This window comes from Pseudophryne corroboree, chromosome 1, assembly GCF_028390025.1.
Source record: "Pseudophryne corroboree isolate aPseCor3 chromosome 1, aPseCor3.hap2, whole genome shotgun sequence".
NCBI lineage: Eukaryota > Metazoa > Chordata > Amphibia > Anura > Myobatrachidae > Pseudophryne > Pseudophryne corroboree.
Window position 1 is genome coordinate 307,651,262 of NC_086444.1, and position 23,336 is coordinate 307,674,597.

General features: G+C 50.8%; 1 protein-coding gene across 2 annotated transcripts in view; it reads left to right on the forward strand.

Moving 5' to 3' along the window:
* VPS33A (VPS33A core subunit of CORVET and HOPS complexes) overlaps positions 1-20,338 on the forward strand; it is a 117,761-nt gene extending 97,423 nt beyond the window's left edge. For both annotated transcript variants that reach the window (XM_063964463.1, XM_063964464.1), the window contains exons 11-13: positions 5,453-5,590; positions 8,095-8,263; positions 18,202-20,338. In XM_063964463.1, the coding sequence (XP_063820533.1) occupies positions 5,453-5,590; positions 8,095-8,263; positions 18,202-18,395 (501 nt within the window). In that variant the 3' untranslated portion in view covers positions 18,396-20,338. The remainder of the gene's footprint in view (positions 1-5,452; positions 5,591-8,094; positions 8,264-18,201) is intronic.
* The last annotated feature ends 2,998 nt before the right edge of the window (positions 20,339-23,336 follow it).

Consider the following 23,336-nt stretch of genomic DNA (forward strand, 5'->3'; position numbering starts at 1 on the left):
GGGTCACACACACATGCCCCCCCACGGGGCCGGGCACACACACATGCCCCCCCACGGGGCTGGGCACACACATGCCCCCCCACGGGGCCGTGCACACACACATGGCCCCCCCCACGGGGCCGGACCACTCACACATGGCCCCCCCCACGGGGCCGGACACTCACACATGCCCCCCCCCCCCCCACGGGGGCCCGGGCACCACACACACCATGCCCCCCCCCCCCCACGGGGCCGGGCACACACAACACATGCCCCCCCATCCCCCACGGGGCCGGGCACACACACATGCCCCCCCCCCACGGGGCCGGGCACACACATACCCCCCCCCCCCCACGGAGCCGGGCACACACACATTGCCCCCCCCCCCCCATGGGGCCGGGCACACACACGTGCGTCTCCCCCCCCCACGGGGGCCGGGCACACACACATGCGCCTCCCCCCCCCCCCCACGGGGCCGGCACACATGCGCCCCCCATGGGGCCGGGCACACCACCACATGCGCCCCCCCCCCCATGGGCGCCGGGCACACACACATGCCCCCCAAGGGTACGGGCACACACACATTCCCCCCCACAGGGCCGGGCACACACACATGCGCCCCCCCCCCCCACGGGGCCGGGCACACACACGCCCCCCCACGGGGCCGGGCACACACACGCCCCCCCACGGGGCCGGGCACACACACATGCCCCCCCCACGGGGCTGGGCACACACATGCCCCCCCACGGGGCCGTGCACACACACATGGCCCCCCCCCACGGGGCCGGACCACTCACACATGGCCCCCCCCACGGGGCCGGACACTCACACATGCCCCCCCCACGGGGCCGGGCACACACACATGCCCCCCCCCCCACGGGGCCGGGCACACACACACATGCCCCCCCCCCCCCACGGGGCCGGGTACACACACATGCCGCCCCCCCCCCCCACGGGGCCGGGCACACACATACCCCCCCCCCCACGGAGCCGGGGCACACACACATGCCCCCCACGGGGCCGGGCACACACCATGCCCCCCCCACGGGGCCGGGCACACACACATGCCCCCCACGGGGCCGGGCACACACACCATGCCCCCCCATCCCCCATGGGCCGGGCACACACACGTGCGCCTCCCCCCCCACGGGGCCGGGCACACACACATGCGCCTCCCCCCCCCCCCACGGGGCCGGGCACACACACATGCGCCCCCCCATGGGGCCGGGCACACACACACTGCGCCCCCCATGGGGCCGGGCACACACACATGCCCCCCCACGGGTACGGGCACACACCAATTCCCCCCCACAGGGCCGGGGCACACACACATGCGCCCCCCCCCCCCCCACGGCACACACACACAAGCCCGCCCCCCCGTCACGGGGCCGGGCACACAGACATGCCCCCCCCCCCCCCCACAGGGCCGGGCACTCACACATGGCCCCCCCCACGGGGCCGGACACTCTCACATGCCCCCCCCCCCCCCACGGGGCCGGGCACACACACATGCCCCCCCCCCCCCCCCCACGGGGCCGGGCACACACACATGCCCCCCCCCCCACGGGGCCGGGCACACACACATGCCCCCCCCCACGGGGCCGGGCACACACACATGCCCCCCCCCCCCCCCCACGGGGCCGGGCACACACACATGCCCCCCCCCCCCCCCCCACGGGGCCGGGCACACACACATGCCCCCCCCCCCACGGGGCCGGGCACACACACATGCCCCCCCACGGGGCCGGGCACACACACATGCCCCCCCATCCCCCACGGGGCCGGGCACACACATGCGCCTTCCCCCCCCCACGGGGCCGGGCACACACACATGCGCCTTCCCCCCCCACGGGGCCGGGCACACACACATGCGCCTTCCCCCCCCACGGGGCCGGGCACACACATGCCCCCCCCACGGGGCCGGGCACACACATGCCATCCCCCCCCCACGGGGCCGAGCACACACACATGCGCCCCCCACCCCCCCCATACGGGGCCGGGCACACACACATGCCCCCCCACACACACTCATGCGCCCCCCCCCCACGGGGCCGTGCACACACACATGCGCCCCATACGGGGCCGGGCACACACACATGCCCCCCCACGGGGCCGGACACACACTCATGCGCGCTCCCCCCCCCCCCCACGGGACCGGGCACACACACATGCGCCCCCCCACAGGGCCGGGCACACAAACATGCCCCCCCCCCCCCCACGGGGCCGGGCACGCACACATGCGCCCCCACGGGGCCGGGCACACACAAATGCGCCCCCCCCCCCCCACGGGGCCGGGCACACACACATGCCCCCCCCCACGGGGCCGGGCACACACACATGCCCCCCCCCACGGGGCCGGGCACACACACATGCCCCCCCCCCCCCCACGGGGCCGGGCACACACACATGCCCCCCCCCCCCACGGGGCCGGGCACACACACATGCCCCCCCCCCACGGGGCCGGGCACACACACATGCCCCCCCCACGGGGCTGGGCACACACACATGCGCCTTCCCCCCCACGGGGCCGGGCACACACACATGCCCCCCCCACGGGGCCGGGCACACACACATGCCCCCCCCCACGGGGCCGGGCACACACACATGCCCCCCCCCACGGGGCCGGGCACACACACATGCGCCTTCCCCCCCACGGGGCCGGGCACACACACATGCGCCTTCCCCCCCACGGGGCCGGGCACACACACATGCGCCTTCCCTCCCCCACGGGGCCGGGCACACACACATGCGCCTCCCCCCCCCCACGGGGCCGGGCACACACATGCCCCCCATCCCCCACGGGGCCGGGCACACACACATGCGCCCCCCCCATACGGGGCCGGGCACACACTCATGCGCCCCCCCACGGGGCCAGAGACACACACTCATGCGCCCCCCCACGGGGCCGGACACACACACATGCGCCCCCCCCCCATACGGGGCTGGACACACACACATGCGTCCCCCTTCCCCATACGGGGCCAGGCACACACACATGCCCCCCCCACGGGGCCAGGCACACACACATGCCCCCCCACGGGGCCGGGCACACACACTCATGCCCCCCCCCCCCCCATAGGGCCGGGCACACACTCATGCCCCCCCCCCACGGGGCCGGGCACGCACACATGCGCCCCCCCACGGGCCCGGGCACACACACGTGCGCCCCCCCCACGGGCCCGGGCACACACACGTGCGCCCCCCCCCCCCCCCCCCCCCCCACCGGGCCGGGCACACACACAGGCGCCCCCCCACTCGGCCGGGCACACACACGCGCCCCCCCCCCCCCCACGGGGCCGGGCACACACACACACATGCCCCCCACGGTGCCCCCCCCCCACAGGGCCGGGCACACACACATGCGCCCCCCCCCACGGGGCCGGGCACACACACATGCCCCTCCACGGGGCCGGGCACACACACATGCCCCTCCACGGGGCTTGGCACACACACATGCCCCCCCACGGGCTCGGGCACACACACATGCCGCCCCCCCACGGGCTCGGGCACACACACATGCCCCCCCCCCACGGGGTCGGGCGCACACACATGCGCCCCCACGGGGGCCGGGCACGCACAAATGCCCCCCCACGGGGCCGGGCACACACATATGCGCCCCCACGGGGCCGGGCACACACAAATGCCCCCCCACCGGGCCGGGCACACACACATGCCCCCCCACGGGGCCGGGCACACACACATGCGCCCCCACGGGGCCGGGCACACACAAATGCCTCCCCGGGGCCAGATATGCCCCCAGTGCCAGATACACAAGTCCCCACAGTGCCAGTTATACCCACAGTGCCAGGTACACAATTCCCCCCCCCCCCCCCCAGTGCCAGATATTTCCCCAGTGCCAAATACACAAGTCCCCCCCCAGTGCCAGATACACAAGTCCCCACAGTGCCAGATATTCTCCCAGTGCCAGGTACACAAGTCCCCCCCCCCCCCAGTACCAAATACACAAGTCCCCCCCCCAGTGTCAGGTACAGCGGAAAGTCTGCAGTTAAAGCACATCTTGTTTGTTTCATTTCAAATCCATTGTGGTGGTGTATAGAGCCCAAAATATGAGAATTGTGTCGATGTCCCAATATTTATGGACCTGACTGTAAGAGGCGAGCTGTAATAGCGTCCAAGATTACCGGAGGTGTGGGATGCTGGCTGATCTCGGACGTTTTTTAAATGCAGCAGTCCTTTACAAGGTATGGTTTTGCCTTGTAAATGACTACCACTTTAAAAAAAAAAGATTTGAGATCGGCCAGCATCTCGCACCTTCGACAGTCTTGGACGCTATTACATTTAGACTATGGGGAATAGGCAAAGACTGTAGTACTGCAAGAGGTTGCCGTTTCAATTTGTATAGCAAACAGTGTGTTATAAAATGACTTACGTAAAATTTTTGACTGTGTGACCTAGATGAGGAAACTGCCTGTAAGCGTCAAAGACCACAAATAAAGCTTGGGTGGGGATTTACTGATGCAAACCCCATAGGTTCCCAAACTCTGTCCTCAAGGCACCCTAACAGTCCAGATTTTAAGGATAACAATTCTTGGGCACATCGATTTAATTAGTACCTCCAATCAGTTGGATTTAATCATCTGTGTTCAGCCATGGATATCCTTCAACCCTGGACTGTTACAGGGCCTTGAGGACTGAGTTTGGGAACCTCTGACTTTACCCCAATCGCGGTAAGGAAAATTGCAGCAATGACAAAAAAACAACAACATAATTGTAAAGATAAATTGTGGTAGAAACTCACATTTGGGAAACACTTTGCGTTTTATTGTACAAGTGCACCGATTTTATCCATGGTCCCCTTTTGACATGATTATGTGCTCACCTGTTGTAGGGAAAGGGTCCACAGTTTCCAATCACTAGTTATAAGACATGGGTTCGGTATGTATTACCGGCGGTCGGGATGCTGGCTGTCCATATCCCGACTGCAGCATTTTGCCCGCCAGAATGCCAGCAGCGAGGCGAGCGCTAAGAATCTCCTTGCGGGCTTGGTAACTTGCTGAGCTCACCACAGGATCTATTCCCACTCTATGGGTGTCGTGGACACCCACAAGTGGGAATAGTCCTAGTGCGCTGGGATTCCGTCTAGCATTGTTGGCTGGCGGGATTTCGGTGTCTGTATCCTGAATGCCAGGATCCCGGCCGCCGGCAAATTGACTGCATACCATAAGGCATATAGACTCATTGAGGATCTGTACATACAGACATGATAGAATGCCATTAGGATGATTGACACACTTTACATTTCTGCCATTTAATGGCATTCCTAAATAACCAATAACCTTTTAAATGAATATTTTTGCACGTTATAAGCCATCTTGAGGTTTTGTCTGTGTTTATAGAGGTAAGCACATTTAAAAACGCATAGGCCTGATGAGGCATAAATATGATTAAACGGTGCATTTGTTACTGTTATTACATGCTCTCTGATCTAGTATAACCGGTTGTTTGCTTGCAGACCTATGGCTATGAGCACATACTGACGCTGCATAATTTGGAAAAGGCTGGACTTTTAAAATCCCAAACGGTGAGCAGGAATAATTACCCTACTATCAGGAAAACCCTACGCCTTTGGATGGATGATGTCAATGAGCAGGTGAGCTGGGTGATATAAAAACTCTCTTTACTGAATCAAATAATGTTTACGAGATGCTTTGGATATTGGGTACAATTGATAAGCCAGTTCTGTTTTTTTGTTTTTGTTTTTCCTCCCTGTTTGTTTTTTTATTTTTTTTTATTTTATCGGGTGGGGGGTGTTTTAGAATAAAAGCTATGTACATACCTACACAATTGTCAGGCCGTTCTTTCAATTCCTGACTTGTTCATGCAATGTCTTAATCTTCGATCATGTTTTTTTGGAAGAAAACTGGTAGCATGTGCAGATCACTTTTTGTCCGATATTGTACTATCAAAACTGATGAAGATTAAACTGCACATAAAACCTGAAGTGTGTACGCATTACTAGCCGCTCTGTCTGATACGTCCGCTGATGCTCCTCTAGCAGTAATGCCGCCTTTGTGGGCGTGCATAATTAAATCTGTCATGTGGCTTGCTACATACTCTCATTGAAACGTACAAACATCAGCACGTGAAATACAGCAATGTGTTTATATAGAATTGCCCCTTTATCAATGTTTACGTGTGTATATGATACTTAGTTTTGTGAGATTATTTTACATTACATGTAAAAATAGGTTTGTGTTTTTTTTCTAAATAAAATGTCATTTCTTTCCAAGAGTTAACAGAACGTATTCTGCATTCTGCTCCACTGCAGTAAATGGGGATGTAATAGCTCTAGTACTCTTCCTGTATGCGTGTTTATATGCTGCTAATCCTGCTCTTTTCCAGCCCATTATGCTGTGTTTACATCCGCGTAGGCCAAAATCTATAGCGTGTGTACAGAGCCACAATGTTTTCATCCGATATTTTAGACAGATGAGTTTTTTTGGGGATTGCAAGTTAAATTTTAAAGGTAAGAAAGAAAAAAATTCAGTGCTCCCAAATTAGTGGAAATCCATTTCAGATGGCTGCTAGCTAGAGGTGTAGCCAGCCCTCCTTAAGGCAAATAAATAGCCTAAAACATGAACAAAAGAAGGTAGCGCTTATAGCTGAATACACTGAATTTAGACAATAGTCAACTTAAATGTTAATGTAGCATATTTAATATTGAAAGCGTGATAGTACAAGTGTGTACCTAGCTTAATTCAACTGCTAAAGTCACTTTATCACAGGAAAATATAAACATCATTTTACTTTTGTCCATGTTTGCTGTTATTGTATAAAAATATCCATGGAAGGGAGACTGCAGAATAACTACGTCATATGCCAGTAACTCTTCCTAAGCGTTCTTAAGGTGCATACACACGGTGCAATGTGTACTTACAATTTTGACTATATAGTCAAAATCGTAAGAAAAATTACCACATATCGCACTGTGTGTATACAGCTTGCGTTACCGATGTGCGCTCCTGTTGGGTCGGTATCGTAAGAAAAAATACTGTACACAATATAGTAAAACTTGCCTTGCCTGCACAATCTAGTTTCTTGTATAGTCAAAATTGTATATAGTCAAAATCACAAGTAAATATAGTCCAAACTGGTGGTTCTGGGCTTCGGGGAGTTCAAGGAAAATCGCATAATCCAAATTGGCACTTAGTCAAAATCTCGCCTTTAGAAAGGCCTACTAGTTTATCCCCAATTTATTACACAGAATCTCATGATAGTTTGGGGAGCTTTTTTTTTTACACAAGTTTGATCAGCTACACTATGTGCAGTGCTGAGTGGATATTAATTTATTGACGAATTGGTTATAATTTCTAGTAATACCCACTGAGTATTCTGATGTAATACACAATGACTGCTGAAAATGGAAAGTGTTTAGGCTAAAAGCAAGTTTCGAATTGTGAAGGAATAAGATATTTGAGGGAGAGATGTATGAAGCAGTGATAAGACTGGAGAAGTGAGCCAGTGGAGAAGTTGCTGTTGGCAACCAATCTGCTTTGAAGTAACATTTATCAAGTGCATTCTATAACAATTATATGTAGCAGCTGGCTCACTTCACTCTTTTCACTGCTTCATATATCTACCCCTCATTCACATGGTAACCACTGGTCTCTATAAAGGCAAAGTGACCCTGCACACTTCAGAGATGTATGGATGAGTGACGTAGGAAGGATTTTACTACATCCTTTATTCATTTTCCACCTCTGTAAAGCCACCTGTGTGCAGGGTCTCCCTGGCTCTGCAGAAATGTCGGTGACCTTCATGTCCGTATCTGTCTCTTCTCGTTGTTGCTGCAGGAAAGGTAAACCCTAAGTGTGCTCTACTAGTCTTTAGCTTATAGGACTAGCTGTTATATTTGCCAAACACATCATTTGGGTCTTTTTTAATTTGTGTTCGTCTTCATATGGTAGCGGTGTTGAGTGTGTGTGGGGTGGGGGGTGGGGGGGATAAATAAAATTTCTAATACCAGTAAGGTCCAATTTACTCATAGAATAGATCTGTGTATTCCATTTGTTGCCTATGCAGTGATTTGGAAAAGTAATGTGTCTGCAGTACATTATTTCATGATCTAATAGATCCATTTTTCTTTTTATCTAGAATCCTAATGATATTTCCTATGTGTACAGTGGTTACGCTCCTCTCAGCGTCCGCCTGGCCCAGGTGCTGGTTCGTCCAGGTTGGAGGAGCATTGAGGAGGTTCTTAAACTTCTTCCTGGGCCGCAGTTTGAAGAGCGACAATCCCTACCTGCTGGCCTTATGAAGAAACGTAAGGGATCTCCTCATTCAATTGCTCAGAGAGCCACTAACTGGTGTTTAAAGTTACACTTAAAAGATTAAAAATAAGGATAATAATCGTGACTACACACTCCACCAGTCACAGCTAACATGGAGTCCTCTCTCTTCCGGGAAATAAGATGATCACACAGGTTGTTACTCTGCAGGCTCAAGTTGCAGATGCTCAAGGTTTTCTCTTTACATTTTAGGTGGGGGTGGTCTTAAGGGGGGTACACACGGAGCGGTTATCTAAGCAATGTGACTAGATTGCTTAGATTTTCAGCAAGATCGCTCCGTGTGTAGCCTTAACAGCAATAGCGATGCGCAGCCCCGCGCATCGCTATTGCTGGTGCTAGATTGGCCTGCCGTGCAGGCCAATCTTGCGGTTCGCTCACTTCACCTGCTGGGTGAAATGAGCGCCCCCCGTCTCCCCCCGCACGCTCAGCACAGATCGCGCTGTGCTGAGCGCCGGGAGAGATGTGTGCTGAGCGGTTCGCTCAGCACACATCTCTCCCACATCGGGCCGTGAGTACTGGCCTTTAGGCTGAGAATTGCATTGTCCTGATTACTGCCTGTGATAGTGATGTAAGTGCATTGATCCTCCAGGACAAGGGCCAACAAACATGCTGTATACACATGCATCGTGTATATATACATATATTTACATAATGTGTATTTCTCCATCATCCATCTGGGGGATGCTGCGTCATGACCTCTGGGTTAAAGTGTGGGCTATGGAGGTTAGGCCCAAAAACACAAAATCTGACACCTCCCCAGCCCCTCCCACCTCTAGCAGGACCTCAGTCTAGTTTTTGTGCCTTGGAGGAAGGCACACCCCCCCCCCTCTCCTAGATTTTTTGTTAGGTTTGTTTTCTATTTATCTCCTTTCAATTTCAGTGAGTTGCTTAGTCCCTGCTATGGCGACAAGCATCAGTAGAGTGAGGTTAGTTTAGGAGCTGCTGTGAGCTCTCATCTCACTCTATCCTGACTCTGGGGGAGTCACTAAACTATGGCAGTCCCTGGGTCTCTCCGCCCCCCCCCCCCCCCCCCCCCCTTCACCATCCGGATCACAGACATCTGAGGAGGCGCTGGGTCGGGTAGGAGCAGTACAGCCTGCCTTGCCAGCGCTGGGCTGTGACCCCTTTGTGTTTTATGCTGTGTCCTGTGTGTGTGCTGCGCGGCTCTGCTGCTTGTGCTGTGTGGAGTGTGCGGCACTGACCTGCCCTGAGGGTGCTGGTGGGGATGCTCTTGGGGCTACAGGGGGGACCCGCTGTCCGTTGCCGCTAAGCTTTGCCTCCACAACGGAGCACAGCCATCTTTCCTTCCTCTGCAAATACTGTAGCTCCGCTCCCACAGGTGTGTGATTTTCGCGCTGTTTTAGTTCCAGGGCTGCATTCCACTAGCCCCGCCCCAGCTAACACGCTGGCGCCATTCTCTCCTACACTGTCACAGCAAGCTGGTGGACAAAACGCTGCCTTGTCATACTCTGCACACAGGGACTCACACAAAACAGCGAGTATTGTGGGACTTATACTCTAGTCAGTACATAGCCCACTGTGTTCTATATTACTTTATTCACATTAGTGGGACTTTTACATTACATTGTATTTAGCCCACAAACACGGCTGTCTGTATATTCTCTTCAGTGGGAATACATACAATTTTTAGAATACCACTTTAGCCTTATTGACAATGTCAGGAAAGCCAGACAAAGGGTCTAAATCCAAAGCAGGCTCTGCTGTTTATTTTTCTTGTGCACAGTGTGCAAAGAAGTTACCAAAGGGGTGCACATACCCAGGTACTCTCTGCTCAGCCTGCGCTGTGATACCCGCGGTGTCGGCGGTACAGTTGGATATGCCTCATTGGGCCAGATCCATGGCTGAGGCTATAGCTGAGCTACACCAGGCCAGGGACACTGATGGTGCGGCCCCTCCTGATGTTAGATCCCCCTCTGCTGCGACTGTCGAGCCCCCCTGGGCACGTAATATGGGAAAATGCTTATCTGATATGGCTACTTCTTAAAGTAAGATTGTGTCCTCATCTGAGTCCACTACTATTAGACGTAGGCCAGCCTCTTCTCCGGTGTCCTTTCCGGGTGATGATCGTATTTCTGATACCTCTTCACATGAGGAGGGGGAGTTAGATCCGGATTGGGAAGACGCCGTCCGGCTGGGAAGATGATTTTTAGTTCAGACCCTGGGGTCAAACTTTTAATTGATGCTGTTCGTCAGACGTTACAGCTAGAGCGAACCTCGGCACCGGAGTCGTCTTCCACTAATTATTATAAGAGAAGGAAGGCTCAGGTGGTGGTCTTTCCTCCATTTTCTCTTTTTGATGAAGAATTAAAAGAAGCCTGGTTGAGGCCCGATTTAAAGGTACAGATTCCTAAAAAGCTTAAGTTATTGTAGCCCTTCAGAGATGAGGACACCAAAATTACGGGAATCGCCACCAAAGCTGGACGCACCCATCACAAGATTAGCAAAAGCAACAGTTATTCCCACTGTACATACAGCCACCCTAAAGGATCCAGCAGATAGGAAGGGTTGAGCGGTTTTAAAATCTATTTTCAATCTAATGTTAGTATCCCTGCATCCCACGGCTCCCAGAGTCTTCACAAAGGTTATGGCTCACACAGTCGCATTGTTACAGAAACAGGGTGCCACTATCGCCCCTTACCTGGACGACTTATTACTGAAGGCTCCGTTCGACACTCTACTCAGATCACACATCGAGCTGACGTTGCAGACGCTCCAATCCCTCAGTTGGATAATCAACATTACCAAGTCACACCTTCTACCATCGCAAAGCATGGTGTTCCTGGGCCTTCTCTTCGGCACCAGAGTTCAGAGGGTCTTTCTTTCTTACGAAAAGGCGCAAGATCTCCGGTCCCAGATACACTCTTCTCCACCTACCAAGGGTCTCTGTACTCCGCTGCATGCAATTACTTGGAAAGATGGTAGCTGTCTTTGAGGCAGTTCCATTTTCACGCTTCCATGCTAGGACATTACAGGCTCAGATTCTGTGTCAATGGTCCCACATGAATCTTAGGTTGGGCACACAACTTTTTCCGCCTGTCGCCTCAGACACGTCACTCTCTCTACAGTGGTGGCTTCATTCACGAATCTAACCAAAGGTTCTCCGTTCTCCATTTGGAATTGGGAGATAGTTACTACGCATGCCAGCCTCATGGGTTGGGGCGTGGTGTTTCGTCACTACCATCTTCAGGGTCGGTGGTCCAGAATGGAGGCGACACTACCTATCAACATACTCGAACTTCGGGCAATTCGCAATGCCTTGGCCCAGCTTCAAGACCTTCTTCAGGGACTTCCTGTTCACGTTCAGTCACCTGCATAAACTAGCAGGGTGGAACTCGCAATTGGAGAACCATGTGAGAGGTAACCCACGTTCTCTGGTGGGCGGAGTTGTGGGTTCTGGCAATATCAGCGGTTTTCATCCCCAGAGTAGAAAATTGGGAGGCCGACTTCCTCAGTCGCCACACTGTTCATCCCAGGGAATGGGAACTAAATCAGGAAGTCTTTCTGTCCCTGATCTCCATGTGGGATCGGCCCGACATCGACTTGATGGCGTCTCGACTCAACAAAAAGCTTCCCTGCTACGGAGCTCGCACCAGAGATCCTCAGGCTGCTTTCGTAGACGTCATGACTGCCCCTTGACGGTTTAGTCACGGATGCTTGTTTCCACCTCTGGCCATGATCCCTCGACTGCTTCAGAGGGTGCAGAGGGATGCTCTTCCAGTCATCCTCATTGCTCCAGAGTGGCCCCGTTGCCATTGGTATGATCAGATTCAAGACATGTTAGCCGAACCCCCATACCGCCTTCCCCTTCATCCAGATCTCCTTCCTGGTACGTGTCGTCACCACAATTTGCCTTGTCTGGCTTTGACGGCGTGGTTCTTGAAACCAGCATCTTGAGGTCTAAGGGTTTGTCCTCTTCTGTTGTGAATACTATGCTTTGTGTTTGGAAGATGGTTACTTCTAGGATTTATCACCGGATTTAGTATTTATACATTGCATGGTGTGAGCGGAAGGGCCTCTCAGCAGCCGTCTTTTGCCTTCCGCACCTTTTGGCTTTCCTCCAGGCCGGCTTGTCTAAAAGCCTCCGACTCTCCTTTCTAAAGGGACAAGTCTCTGCGTTGTCTATTCTTTTTCAGCGAAGGTTAGCTGACCTTCCGGATGTTCGCTGTTTTCTTCAAGGTGTTTTGCAACTACAACCGCCATACGTGCCTCCTGTCCCTCCTTGGGATTTGAATTTGATCCTCACGGCCCTTTAGAAACCGCCGTTTGAACCTCTGGATACGGTGGACTTACGGTTTTTGACTCTAAAGGTGGTTTTTCTTTTGGCCATTGCCTCTGCTCGGAGGGGCTCCAAACTGGCCGCCTTGTGTTGCAAGGCGCCTCGTCTCATCTTCCATACTAACCGTGTGTACTTCCGGCCTTCAAACCCACTTCTTCGTCTTCACAGGAGGCGGCTTCTCTTTATTGGATGTTGTACGGGCTTTAAAGATCTATTTGTCCCGTGTGGAAAGCCTTTTGGTTCTTGTCTATGCTCCTAAGCGGGGTTGGCCGGCCTCCAAGAGCACTGTGGCTCGTTGGATAACGTTGGCTAACCGTCAGGCCTACGTGTCTTCAGATCTGCCTGTTTTGGCTCCGCTAAAAGCTCATTTGACTCGTGCTGTTGGGACTTCTTGGGCTGTTAGCCATGGTGTTTCAGTGGAACGGCTGTGCAGGGCTGCAATTTTGGTCGTCTGTACACACCTTTACAAAATTCTATCGGTTCCATACCTTTGGTTTGGAGGAATCTTTGTTTGCCCGTACTGTCTTAAATACAGCTCTGCCGGATTCCCCTGTCTCTGTTAGCTTGCTTTGGGAATTCACAGAGGTCATGACGCAGCGTCTCCCAGATGGATGATGCAGGAAATGGGATTTTTTACTCACTGTAAAATCTCTTCCTCTGAATACATCTGGGGGATGCTGCGATCCCTCCCTTCTTGTCTGGTTTTCTTGCATTGTTCTTGTCGGCTTCCTCCATGCGGCTTGGCTAAACTTAGTCTGAGGTCCTGCTGGAGGAGGGAGGGGTTAGAGGGGGAGGTGTCAGCTTTCGTGTTTTTATGCCTAACCGCCATAGCCCACACTCTAACCCAGAGGTCATGACGCAGCGTCCCCCAGATGGATTCCGAGGAAGAGATTTTATGGTATGTTTTACCGGCAGACAGGATGCTAGCTGTCCGTGTACCTACAGCGGCATCCTGGCAGCCCATCCACTTGCGGGATCGCTTTGCTCGCCCCAAGTTGAACCCGTGGCTCGCTTCGCTCGCCACAAGTTATACTCCCACTCGGTTGGTGGCATGGACCCACCAATTAAGTGGTAATACCCTGTGTTTGTCAGGATTCCGGGCATCGATTTTCTCCGGCAGGGTCCACAGGTAATTCACAGAATAACAATGGGATATGATGAAGCGACAGCGGATTTGCACCAATCGGTCAAAGCTTTCCGGCCTCCCAGCATGCAACGGGCCCGTCCATATATCCCTGCCTCCTGGCTCAGGCAAATCAGTTTTTTGTTTGGTGCGGCAGGAGCTGGACCTGGACCGTGATCAGAGGGCCGCTGGTTTTTAGCAGCCCTAAGCTTTATTTTATTTTTAGAGTCTTACTATTTTTCTGAGCAATCTTTCTAAACAGCATCTATACGTACCTTAGCAAGAGTCGCTCCAACAACTCCCTGCCGGGTCGCGACAACGCTTACCCACGAGTACAGAGCTGTTTCGGCGGGCGTCTGTGTTGGATATACTAGCAGGTCCAGCAGACGTTACCAGGCTGAGGCCGGAGCACGTAAGACATCGGTTCTGCTAAGAAGGGGAATGCAGACACAGCCACACTACCTTGGGAGGAGACTACCAAACAGTCGCTGACACGACTGCCACCTCGGGTGCACCTGCGCCAAGCCTTAGGGATCATAGGCTCCAGGAATAGTATGAGGCCGCAATCCCTAGGGTTGATTTCAGCAGTGGGGAGTCGGAGGCTCTCCTGGTTGCCCCTCCCCCCGGTTCATGACCAGTTTCCTCCGAGTCTCCCGCCATGAACCTCCGAGTCTCCCGCCATGAACTGTTTCCCGCTTCCGTCTCAGACGCTGTACACGAAGGGGACCCAGTCGCAGCATAGGCAGCTGTGTGACTGGTGCTTCTGTGTTCACTGAGCGTCTGTGCTCACTATAGGTTCATGGAGTGGCAGTGTACACTAGTAGCGTCTGGATCCACTCAGCGTTTGCTAACGCATTGATCGGTCCTGGAAGCGAGGTGAGTTTCCCTGTATCCCACTCTTCTGAGTACTGGTAATACAGTACTAAGTCTCTATCTACCTTTTTGAGTATGACTAGATAGATAAGTGCAATGCTTCTGAATATGGTAGATCTGTTTTAAACATGATTCAGTAATATGTTCTCCTACATCAGAGGTTCTCAAACTCTGTCCTCGGGGGCACACACAGTGCATGTTTTGCAGGTCTCACAGAATCGCAAGTGAAATAATTAGCTCCACCTGTGGACCTTTTAAAATGTGTCAGTGAGTAATTAATACACCTGTGCACCTGCTGGGTTACCTGCAAAACATGCACTGTGTGTGCCCCCGAGGACCGAGTTTGAGAACCTCTGTCCTACATACTTGAAATGTAGTTGATGATGTGCTCCATATTGCTTATTATACTAATGTATAACATGTGACAGACTGCTAGTGTGATTGCTGATTTTACTATATTCTGTCAGTTTTGTTCTATTCCGATCCTCAATGCTGGTGCATGGGTAGGGTCGGATTGTATGTCACTTTAAAAAGCTTAAAGTGATTACAGTTACAAATTGTGTAGTATAATGTGGAAGTGTTGATTCTTTATCACGTCTAAGAGCGGCAAAGGTGAAGAAGATACACTCACAGCAACACCAACACTCATCATGTTTGTCTTGCACAGCTGTGTTATCCTCTCAGGATCTGGTTCAGGATTGTTTATGTGCAAATTGTTTTAGCTTTCACCAGGGGTTCTTGAAAAATACAAGCGTGATTCAGGTGCAGGTTGATCCACCTTGGGCTATGTTTGCACAGACTTTATCCAGTATAGCTGAAAGGATAATTCCTCCAACTCCTGTACCGGGGATAGGTTACACGATTAACCCTTATATGCAGCTTCCCACCTGTGGTATATCGCTTCCAGCAGCTGCCTCTCAAAAGATACAGGCTGATAAACCGGTGGTAAGTAAATCTTCATCCTCACAGGCTACACATGGTTCAGATGAGGATTCATTGGAGGATGAAAGCTCAATTAATTCTACTTCTGAAGAGTTGGAGGAAGATCTCAGTTCAGTGGATATAGCCGAGTTAATTAAAGCAATGAAAGCCATTCTATCCTTAGAGGATTCAGCAGAGCTGTGTTAAAAACCAAGGCACCTGTCTTTAAAAGTCCCAAAACAGTTAAAACTGAGTTTCCAGGGTCAGATCAGCTGACGGAAATCATGGAAGAGGCTTGGGCTACGCCTATTAAGAAGTTTAGAATGGAATTCCAATTATCCTCTTCCAGCTGGGGATTGTTTAAAAAGGGAGGTGGCTCCTAAAGTAGATACGCATGTGATTTTATTAGTGCGAAAATATACATTACCTTTGCCTTCAACATCATTAAATGTCACGGATAGGAGAGTGGATGGTTTTCTAAAAAAACATTTTTTCCCTGTGTGGGGCAGTCATAAGGCCAGCCATGGCTTCAGTTTGGCTGGCAATGGCAGTGGCTGCCTGGGCTGATGCATTGGAGGGGGATTCTTCAATAGCATCTAGAGAGCAAAAATCCCTTATTGCACATATAAAACAGGCTGCAATGTTCTTGGAAGAAGCAGCATTGGATATGGGTACTATTGCCTCCAGGGCATTAGCGTCAGCAATAGTAGTTTGGCTACGTACGCGGAAAGTTGATTCAGAATCTAAGAAGGTTTTGGAATCTTTGCCCTTTTCTGGAGATATTCTTTTTGGTAAAGAATTGACAAATATTTTGGAGTCAGAAGCAGACTCCAAGAAAGTAAAGTTTCCTTCCACATACAATTTCAAACCTAAAGTTCCGGCTTTTCGGCCCTTTTAGGCTAAAGAAAAAGCTAAAGGTAAAAGTGATAGCAGGCAGTCCCAATATAACAAGTCTGCTAAGACTAAAAAGCATTGGGCTACCAGAGGACCGGTTGACAGAAAAGCCATCAGCCTGATGGTGCAGGCTCCCAGGGTGTGGGGCCGACTTCAGTTTGCACAGATCTGGTAGCAGTCTACAACATATGCCTGGGTGCAGGAAGCGATATCTCTAGGTTATGCTTTTGCCTTCAAGAAGCACCCTCCTCGAAGGTTTTTCTGTACCAGCCCATCTCTGGTAGAGACGAAGGCCAGGGCTTTGCAAGAGACAGTTCAGAAATTGCTTCAGTCAGGAGTAGTCATTCCAGTTCCTCATGCACAACGAGGACAGGGGTTTTACTCCAACCTGTTTTTAGTTCGGAAGCCAAATGGGTCATTTCGGCCCATTCTCAGTCTCAAAGTACTGAACAAATACATTTTGGGTACCTCGGTTTCACATGGAGACATTACGTTCCATCATTTTGGCCATGGATCCAGGGAATTATATGGTATCCCCGGTTATACAGGATGCTTACCTACATGTTCCTATAGCACTGTCCCATCAGTGCTATCTCAGGATCACTATCCTCCAACAGCATTTTCAGTTCTAGGCCCTACCTTTTGGGTTAGCCACAGCCCCCAGAGTATTTACCAAGATAATGGAGGTAATGGCAGCATATCTCCGCCAGCAGGGGATAAGAATTTCTCCATACCTCGACAATATTTTAATCCTGGCACAGTCGCAGGAATTGCTCGTATGTCATCTGCAACAGACAATAACGTGTCTGCAGAAGCACGGGTGGCTCATAAATTAAGCAAAATCGTCTCTGGTTCCGTCACAGCAAGGGCTGTACTGGATTCAAGTCTTCAGAGAGTAATGTTTCCTCTGGACAAGATATCCAAGGTTCAGTCCAGGATTCAGGACTTGCTACACAGTCAAAAGGTATCCATTCACGCAGCAATGCTTGTGATTGGTTTGATGGTGTCAACATTCGACATGGTGGAGTATGCACAATTCCACTCGAGGCCTCTGCAGTGTCTGATTCTTTCCAAATGGAATGGGTTGCATCAGATGATAAAAACACAGACTGTGGTTCTTACGATAGAAGTAAGAAGGTCATTAGCCTGGTGGCTACAGACATCCCATCTGGACAAGGGGAGACCCTTTTGAATATCAGATTGGGAAATTCTGACAGATGCCAGTCTCCAGGGCTGGGGAGCAGTGTCAGGAAGGTTGTGTTTCCAGGGGCAATAGATCAAGGGAGAAGGTTGCCTGCCAATAAATATATTGGAACTTCGGGCCATATATACGTTATGGTAAGAACTTACTGTTGATAACTGTATTTCTCCTAAGTCCATAGGATCCCGAGGGATCCTACCCTGATGCACCTGATTTGAGGATCCTTTTACTCACTAACCTCTTCCTTCTTGTACGGAAGGGTGTGCATGTGTGTTCTTATCGTCTGATTAGGGCTATCTATGATGCTCATGCCTTGAGCTTTGGAATACAACTGATTTGCCTGAGCCAGGATTCGGGGATATATGGACGGGCCCGTTGCATGCTGGGAGGCCGGAAAGTTTTGACCGATTTGGTGCAAATCCGCTGTCGCTTCATTATATCCCATTGTTATCCTGTTATCAACAGTAAGTTCTTACCATAACTTACATATTTCATCTGCTGTCTGGATTCCCGGTATATTAACTGCATCCCATTTCATTTGCCATTAGATCATGGTTAAATCATGTGTACAGTTCATTAACAACTTTGTTTTTCCATCCTCTAGGCCAGCAAGGAGAGAACAAGGTAATACTAGTTTTCTTCCTTGGTGGAGTGACCTTTGCGGAGATTGCTGCACTTCGTTTCCTGTCGCAGTTGGAGGATGGGGGAACAGAATACATTATTGCCACTACCAAACTGATCAATGGCACAACATGGATTAAGTCTTTGATGGAAAAGCTTGAGGCACCACCATTTTAAGGATGCAAATCCCCTTAAACTAGGCAATTCAAGACCTGAATTTTCAAAAGACATTTTCAAGACCTCTGAAATGGTTCCTACATAATATTGCTTGTGCTGTTATATGGTGATCATGCTTAGGAGCAAACCGCAGTAGATTGTTGCTCCCGAGCTCACTGCATCATTTACAAAATCTGAAACTTGAATGCTTCCCACAGCAGCACTTTAAAAGCAAGTAGAAGATACATTTCTGCTTTTGTATTTTATGTTGAGAAAGAGAACCCAGAAATTGAAGCCTCTCAGTGTTGACAAGAAGCCTTCAGCTACCATAGGGATTTAAAACTGTGAAGTGTTTTGTTTCATCACAAAATGTTGAGAGTAAGTGAAAATGATTTAGAATCCTTAAACACTCCTGAACACTGTGATGCCCTTCGCGTATTTCAGTACAGCTAGATGGGCCAAAATAAGGACATGTACCCATTGATTCATGGGGGTTATTAAATTGTTCAAATACAGCTATTCTAGCTGATGTGACCAGTTTCAACCAGGCAATGGTTTGCTGGGCGAAACATTTTACCCCTTTTCATAGTAGTCGAATTTCTAAAAATTCCTGCTTAGGCTGCAAATAACTGTCACAGTTTCCAGACCACCCAGCAGATCACATGTTCCAGGTCACCCAGCAGGTGCACAGGGAGCGTTCACCAACTCACATTTTCTAGACACAATGGTGATGCATTGTAAAAGGCATGCAGACGTTTATGCCCCTTTCACATCGCACAAATAACCCGGTATCGACATGGCATATTGCCGTGTCGAAACGGGTCAGTGTGCGATGTGAAAGGTCCTTTGCTGAATTAGCGGGTCGCCTGACCCGGTAATTCAACCCGGTAAAAAAGAAGGGTTATTACCAGGTTGAATACCGGGTCAGGTGCAGTGTGAATGGGAGCCGTTCCGATGCGACACGGCTCCCATTCACAGCATAGGCAGAGGCGGCGCAGGAGATGAGCTCATCTCCCAGCGCCGCCTCCACCCCTGCCCCTGCTGCGCCCCCCGCTGCTATGGCAACCGACCCGGTATATTGCCGGGTCGGAAAGCCAGCAAAGGAGCGCAAATGCCGGATCCCACCCGGTAAGGACACGTTTCTCTTACCGGGTGGGATCCGGCATTTGCGATCTGAAACCAGCATTAGCCACATAACTCTGAAACAAAGCAACTAATTACTCCAATGTTATTCTACAAATCTACATACCAAGACCTTTAATTGTTGTATTTATAATGTGCACTGCTCAGACAACTGCATTATAGAAATGTGACTCCTATAAAAGTCGTCATTTTGCGATAGATAGATATATATATATATATAGATATATATATATAATTTTTTTTTTTTTTTTTCACAACATGGACTGTAAAAACAAAAGCTGCATAGAGATTTCTATAGACTCATTTCATTCCTCTATAAATAAATAGCTGATAGACTTTTTATTTAACGATCCAGTTGTACTTTTTTGATAAAGGTATATTTTAATATTGCTATATTTGACAGCACCTAATGTTAAATGGCAATTAAGCACCTGTACTGTTCTAATATTGCAGTTTATGGACGAGGGTCAACAGGTTTCATGGATTTACAAGTCTTCTGTTTTGGGTTTTATACAGTATCAGCAGCCTCTTCTAATGCAATAAAACCTTTTATGGTAACAATGCTATCGTCATACACAAATGAGTGCTGTCTATCTGAAGAAGTGCACTGCTCAGCTACTCAAGTTGTCTACACCAAGTTATCTGATGTTATTTTATTACGTTGTGGTGCATTATGTACAACTAGCTGATGTGCCCGATTTCACCTGGGTAGACCTTCGATATTTACTGTATCCATTTCCTTCATGACAGCTTAAGTTATATGCTTAGTTCATGTTATGTCTCTGGGGTACAGGGGCATGGTAGTAGCAAGATTAAATAAATTAATATATTTAAAAAATGTTTAATATGAATGAATTGAAGATGGGTTATAAGACGTATGAAAACCTTTATTTTCTTCTTTGGGTTCCACAGGGATCCACAGGGATAACATCAGGGGTTACAGGTGGTAAGATCAACTCCTGGGCACCATACAGTTAAGCCTTTCAGATATCCCAGGATACTCCGGTCCCTCTCACTATAACCCCACCCCCATGCTCAGGCAGTTCAGTTTTTTTTATTTGTATGGTGCAGCAGGAAGCTGGATGCACCTTTTACAGGGGACTGCTCTTGTAGCCCCAAAGCCTTTTTTACTTTGCATTTTTCGCTTTTTTTTCACTGATCCTGTCAGCGCTGGAAGTCTGTTCCAGCCCAGCTTTGGGCTCCAGTCCACTGCGGACTTCCCGCCATTTCGCTACAGCACCACACCATCCTCCCCTTAGAGACGCTAACAGCCAGGGGCGTAGCCAGAAATTTGTGGGCCCCATAGCAACATTTTGAAGGGGCCCATGTCCCAATGCTTCTAGAGAGACACCTCTCTGCAGCAGTTGTTCATTGTAAGCCCCATAATAGTGCCCTAGTTTACTTACTGAACTATAGTAGTGCCTTAGTTAATGTTATCCCCCATAGAACTGCCCTTGTTTATTTTATAGACCATAGTATGTCGCATTGTAAGGCTGCCAGTACACATTATGCAATGCAGTACCCTTAGTTCACATTACTATATACAGTGTCCTCAGTTTATATTATGCCACATTAAAGTGCTCCCAGTTCATATTATGCAACACTATGGTGCCTCCACTTCATATTGTGCCACATTACAGTGCCCCAGTTCATATTAATACATGTAACATTATGATGACCTTCAGTTCATTTTATACCACAGTAGAATGAGCAGGTCCAGGGGTGTAACCACGTATATTGTAGGAGGAAAGGCGAAAGTTTGTAAGGGCCCCTATGTACCACCCAGTGGTTGAAAATGTATACAACACATGTGACTTTGACAGGGAAGGTGGGCCCCTCTTTGCTCTGGGCCCCATAGGAGCTACACTCCCTGCATCTATGGTAGCTACGCCCTTGCTAGCAGCCATACCAGTGCAAGCAAGTCTGGTCTCCGGGAATGCTGGGTCCAGTCTCCCTGTGAAACAGTCTCCACGGAGCCAGGATTTTACACTCTTGTATCCTACCTGGCCTGAGTAGTTGATAAAATGCTCATTGCAGTTCTACATTTATTTCTTTGCTTTGTTGTGACTTGTGCTAGTTTCTGCTTTCTGATATTTTTCTCTTCTACTCAATATATTTTATATCCCTACCTTTCTCTAACGTCCTAGTGGATGCTGGGGACTCCGTAAGGACCATGGGATAGACTGGCTCCGCAGGAGACATGGGCACTTTAAGAAAGAATTTAGGTTCTGTTGTGCACTGGCTCCTCCCTCTATGCCCCTCCTCCAGACCTCAGTTTGATACTGTGCCCAGACGAGCTGGGTGCTTTTCAGTGAGCTCTCCTGAGTTCGCTGAGAGAAAGTATTTTGTTAGGTTTTTTATTTTCAGGGAGCTCTGCTGGCAACAGACTCCCTGCATCGTGGGACAGAGGGGAGAGAAGCAGCCCTACTCTCTGAAGCTAGGTCCTGCTTCTTAGGCTACTGGACACCATTAGCTCCAGAGGGATCGTACGCAGGATCTCACCCTCGCCGTCCGATCCCAGAGCCGTGCCGCCGTCCCCCTCGCAGAGCCGGAAGACAGAAGCCGGGTGAGTATGAGAAGCAAGAAGACTTCAAATCGGCGGCAGAAGACTCCGTTCTTCACTGAGGTAACGCACAGCACTGCAGCTGTGCGCCATTGCTCCCACACACCTCACATACTCCGGTCACTGTAAGGGTGCAGGGGGGGGGGGGGGCTCCCTGGGCAGCATTTGGAACCTCTTTTTGGCAAAAGTAAATATATATACAGTTGGGTACTGTATATATGTATGAGCCCCCGCCAAGAAAATGCACCTTTAAGCAGGACAGAAGCCCGCCGTCGAAGGGGCGGGGCTTCTTCCTCAGCACTCACCAGCGCCATTTTTTTCTCCACAGCTCCGCTGAGAGGAAGCTCCCCAGGCTCTCCCCTGCAGATTCACGGTAGAAGAGGGTAAAAAGAGAGGGGGGGGCACATAAATTAGGCGCAAAAACACAATATAAACAGCAGCTACTGGGTTAACATTAAGTTACTGTGTTATTCCTGGGTTATAGCGCTGGGGTGTGTGCTGGCATACTCTCTCTCTGTCTTTCCAAAGGGCCTTGTGGGGGAACGGTCTTCAAAAAGGGCATTCCCTGTGTGTGTGGTGTGTCGGTACGCTTGTGTCGACATGTCTGATGAGGAAGGATATGTGGAAGAGCGGGAGCAAGTGAATGTGGTGTCTCCGCGGACGGCGCCGACACCTGATTGGATGGATCTGTGGAAGGTTTTAAATGATAATGTTAATTCCTTGCATAAAAGGTTAGATAAAGCTGAAACCTCAGGACAGTCAGGGTCCCAACCCGTGCCTGATCCTATGTCGCAGAGGCCGTCAGGGTCTCAGAAGCGCCCACTATCCCAAATTGTTGACACAGATACCGACATGGATTCTGACTCCAGTGTCGATGATGCAAAGTTACAGCCAAAGTTGGCTAAATCACTCCGATATATGATTATAGCAATTAAGGATGTTTTGCACATTACAGAGGAAACCCCTGTCCCTGACACAAGGGTTTATATGTATAAGGGAAAGAAACCTGAGGTAACTTTTCCCCCCTCACACGAACTGAATAAGTTATGTGAAAAAGCTTGGGAATCTCCAGGTAAAAAAATGCAGATTTCCAAACGGATTCTTATGGCGTATCCTTTCCCGCCAACGGACAGGTTACGGTGGGAATCCTCCCCTAGGGTGGACAAAGCTTTAACGCGCTTATCCAAAAAGGTAGCCCTGCCGTCCCAGGATACGGCTACCCTCAAGGATGCTGCTGATCGCAAACAGGAGGCTAC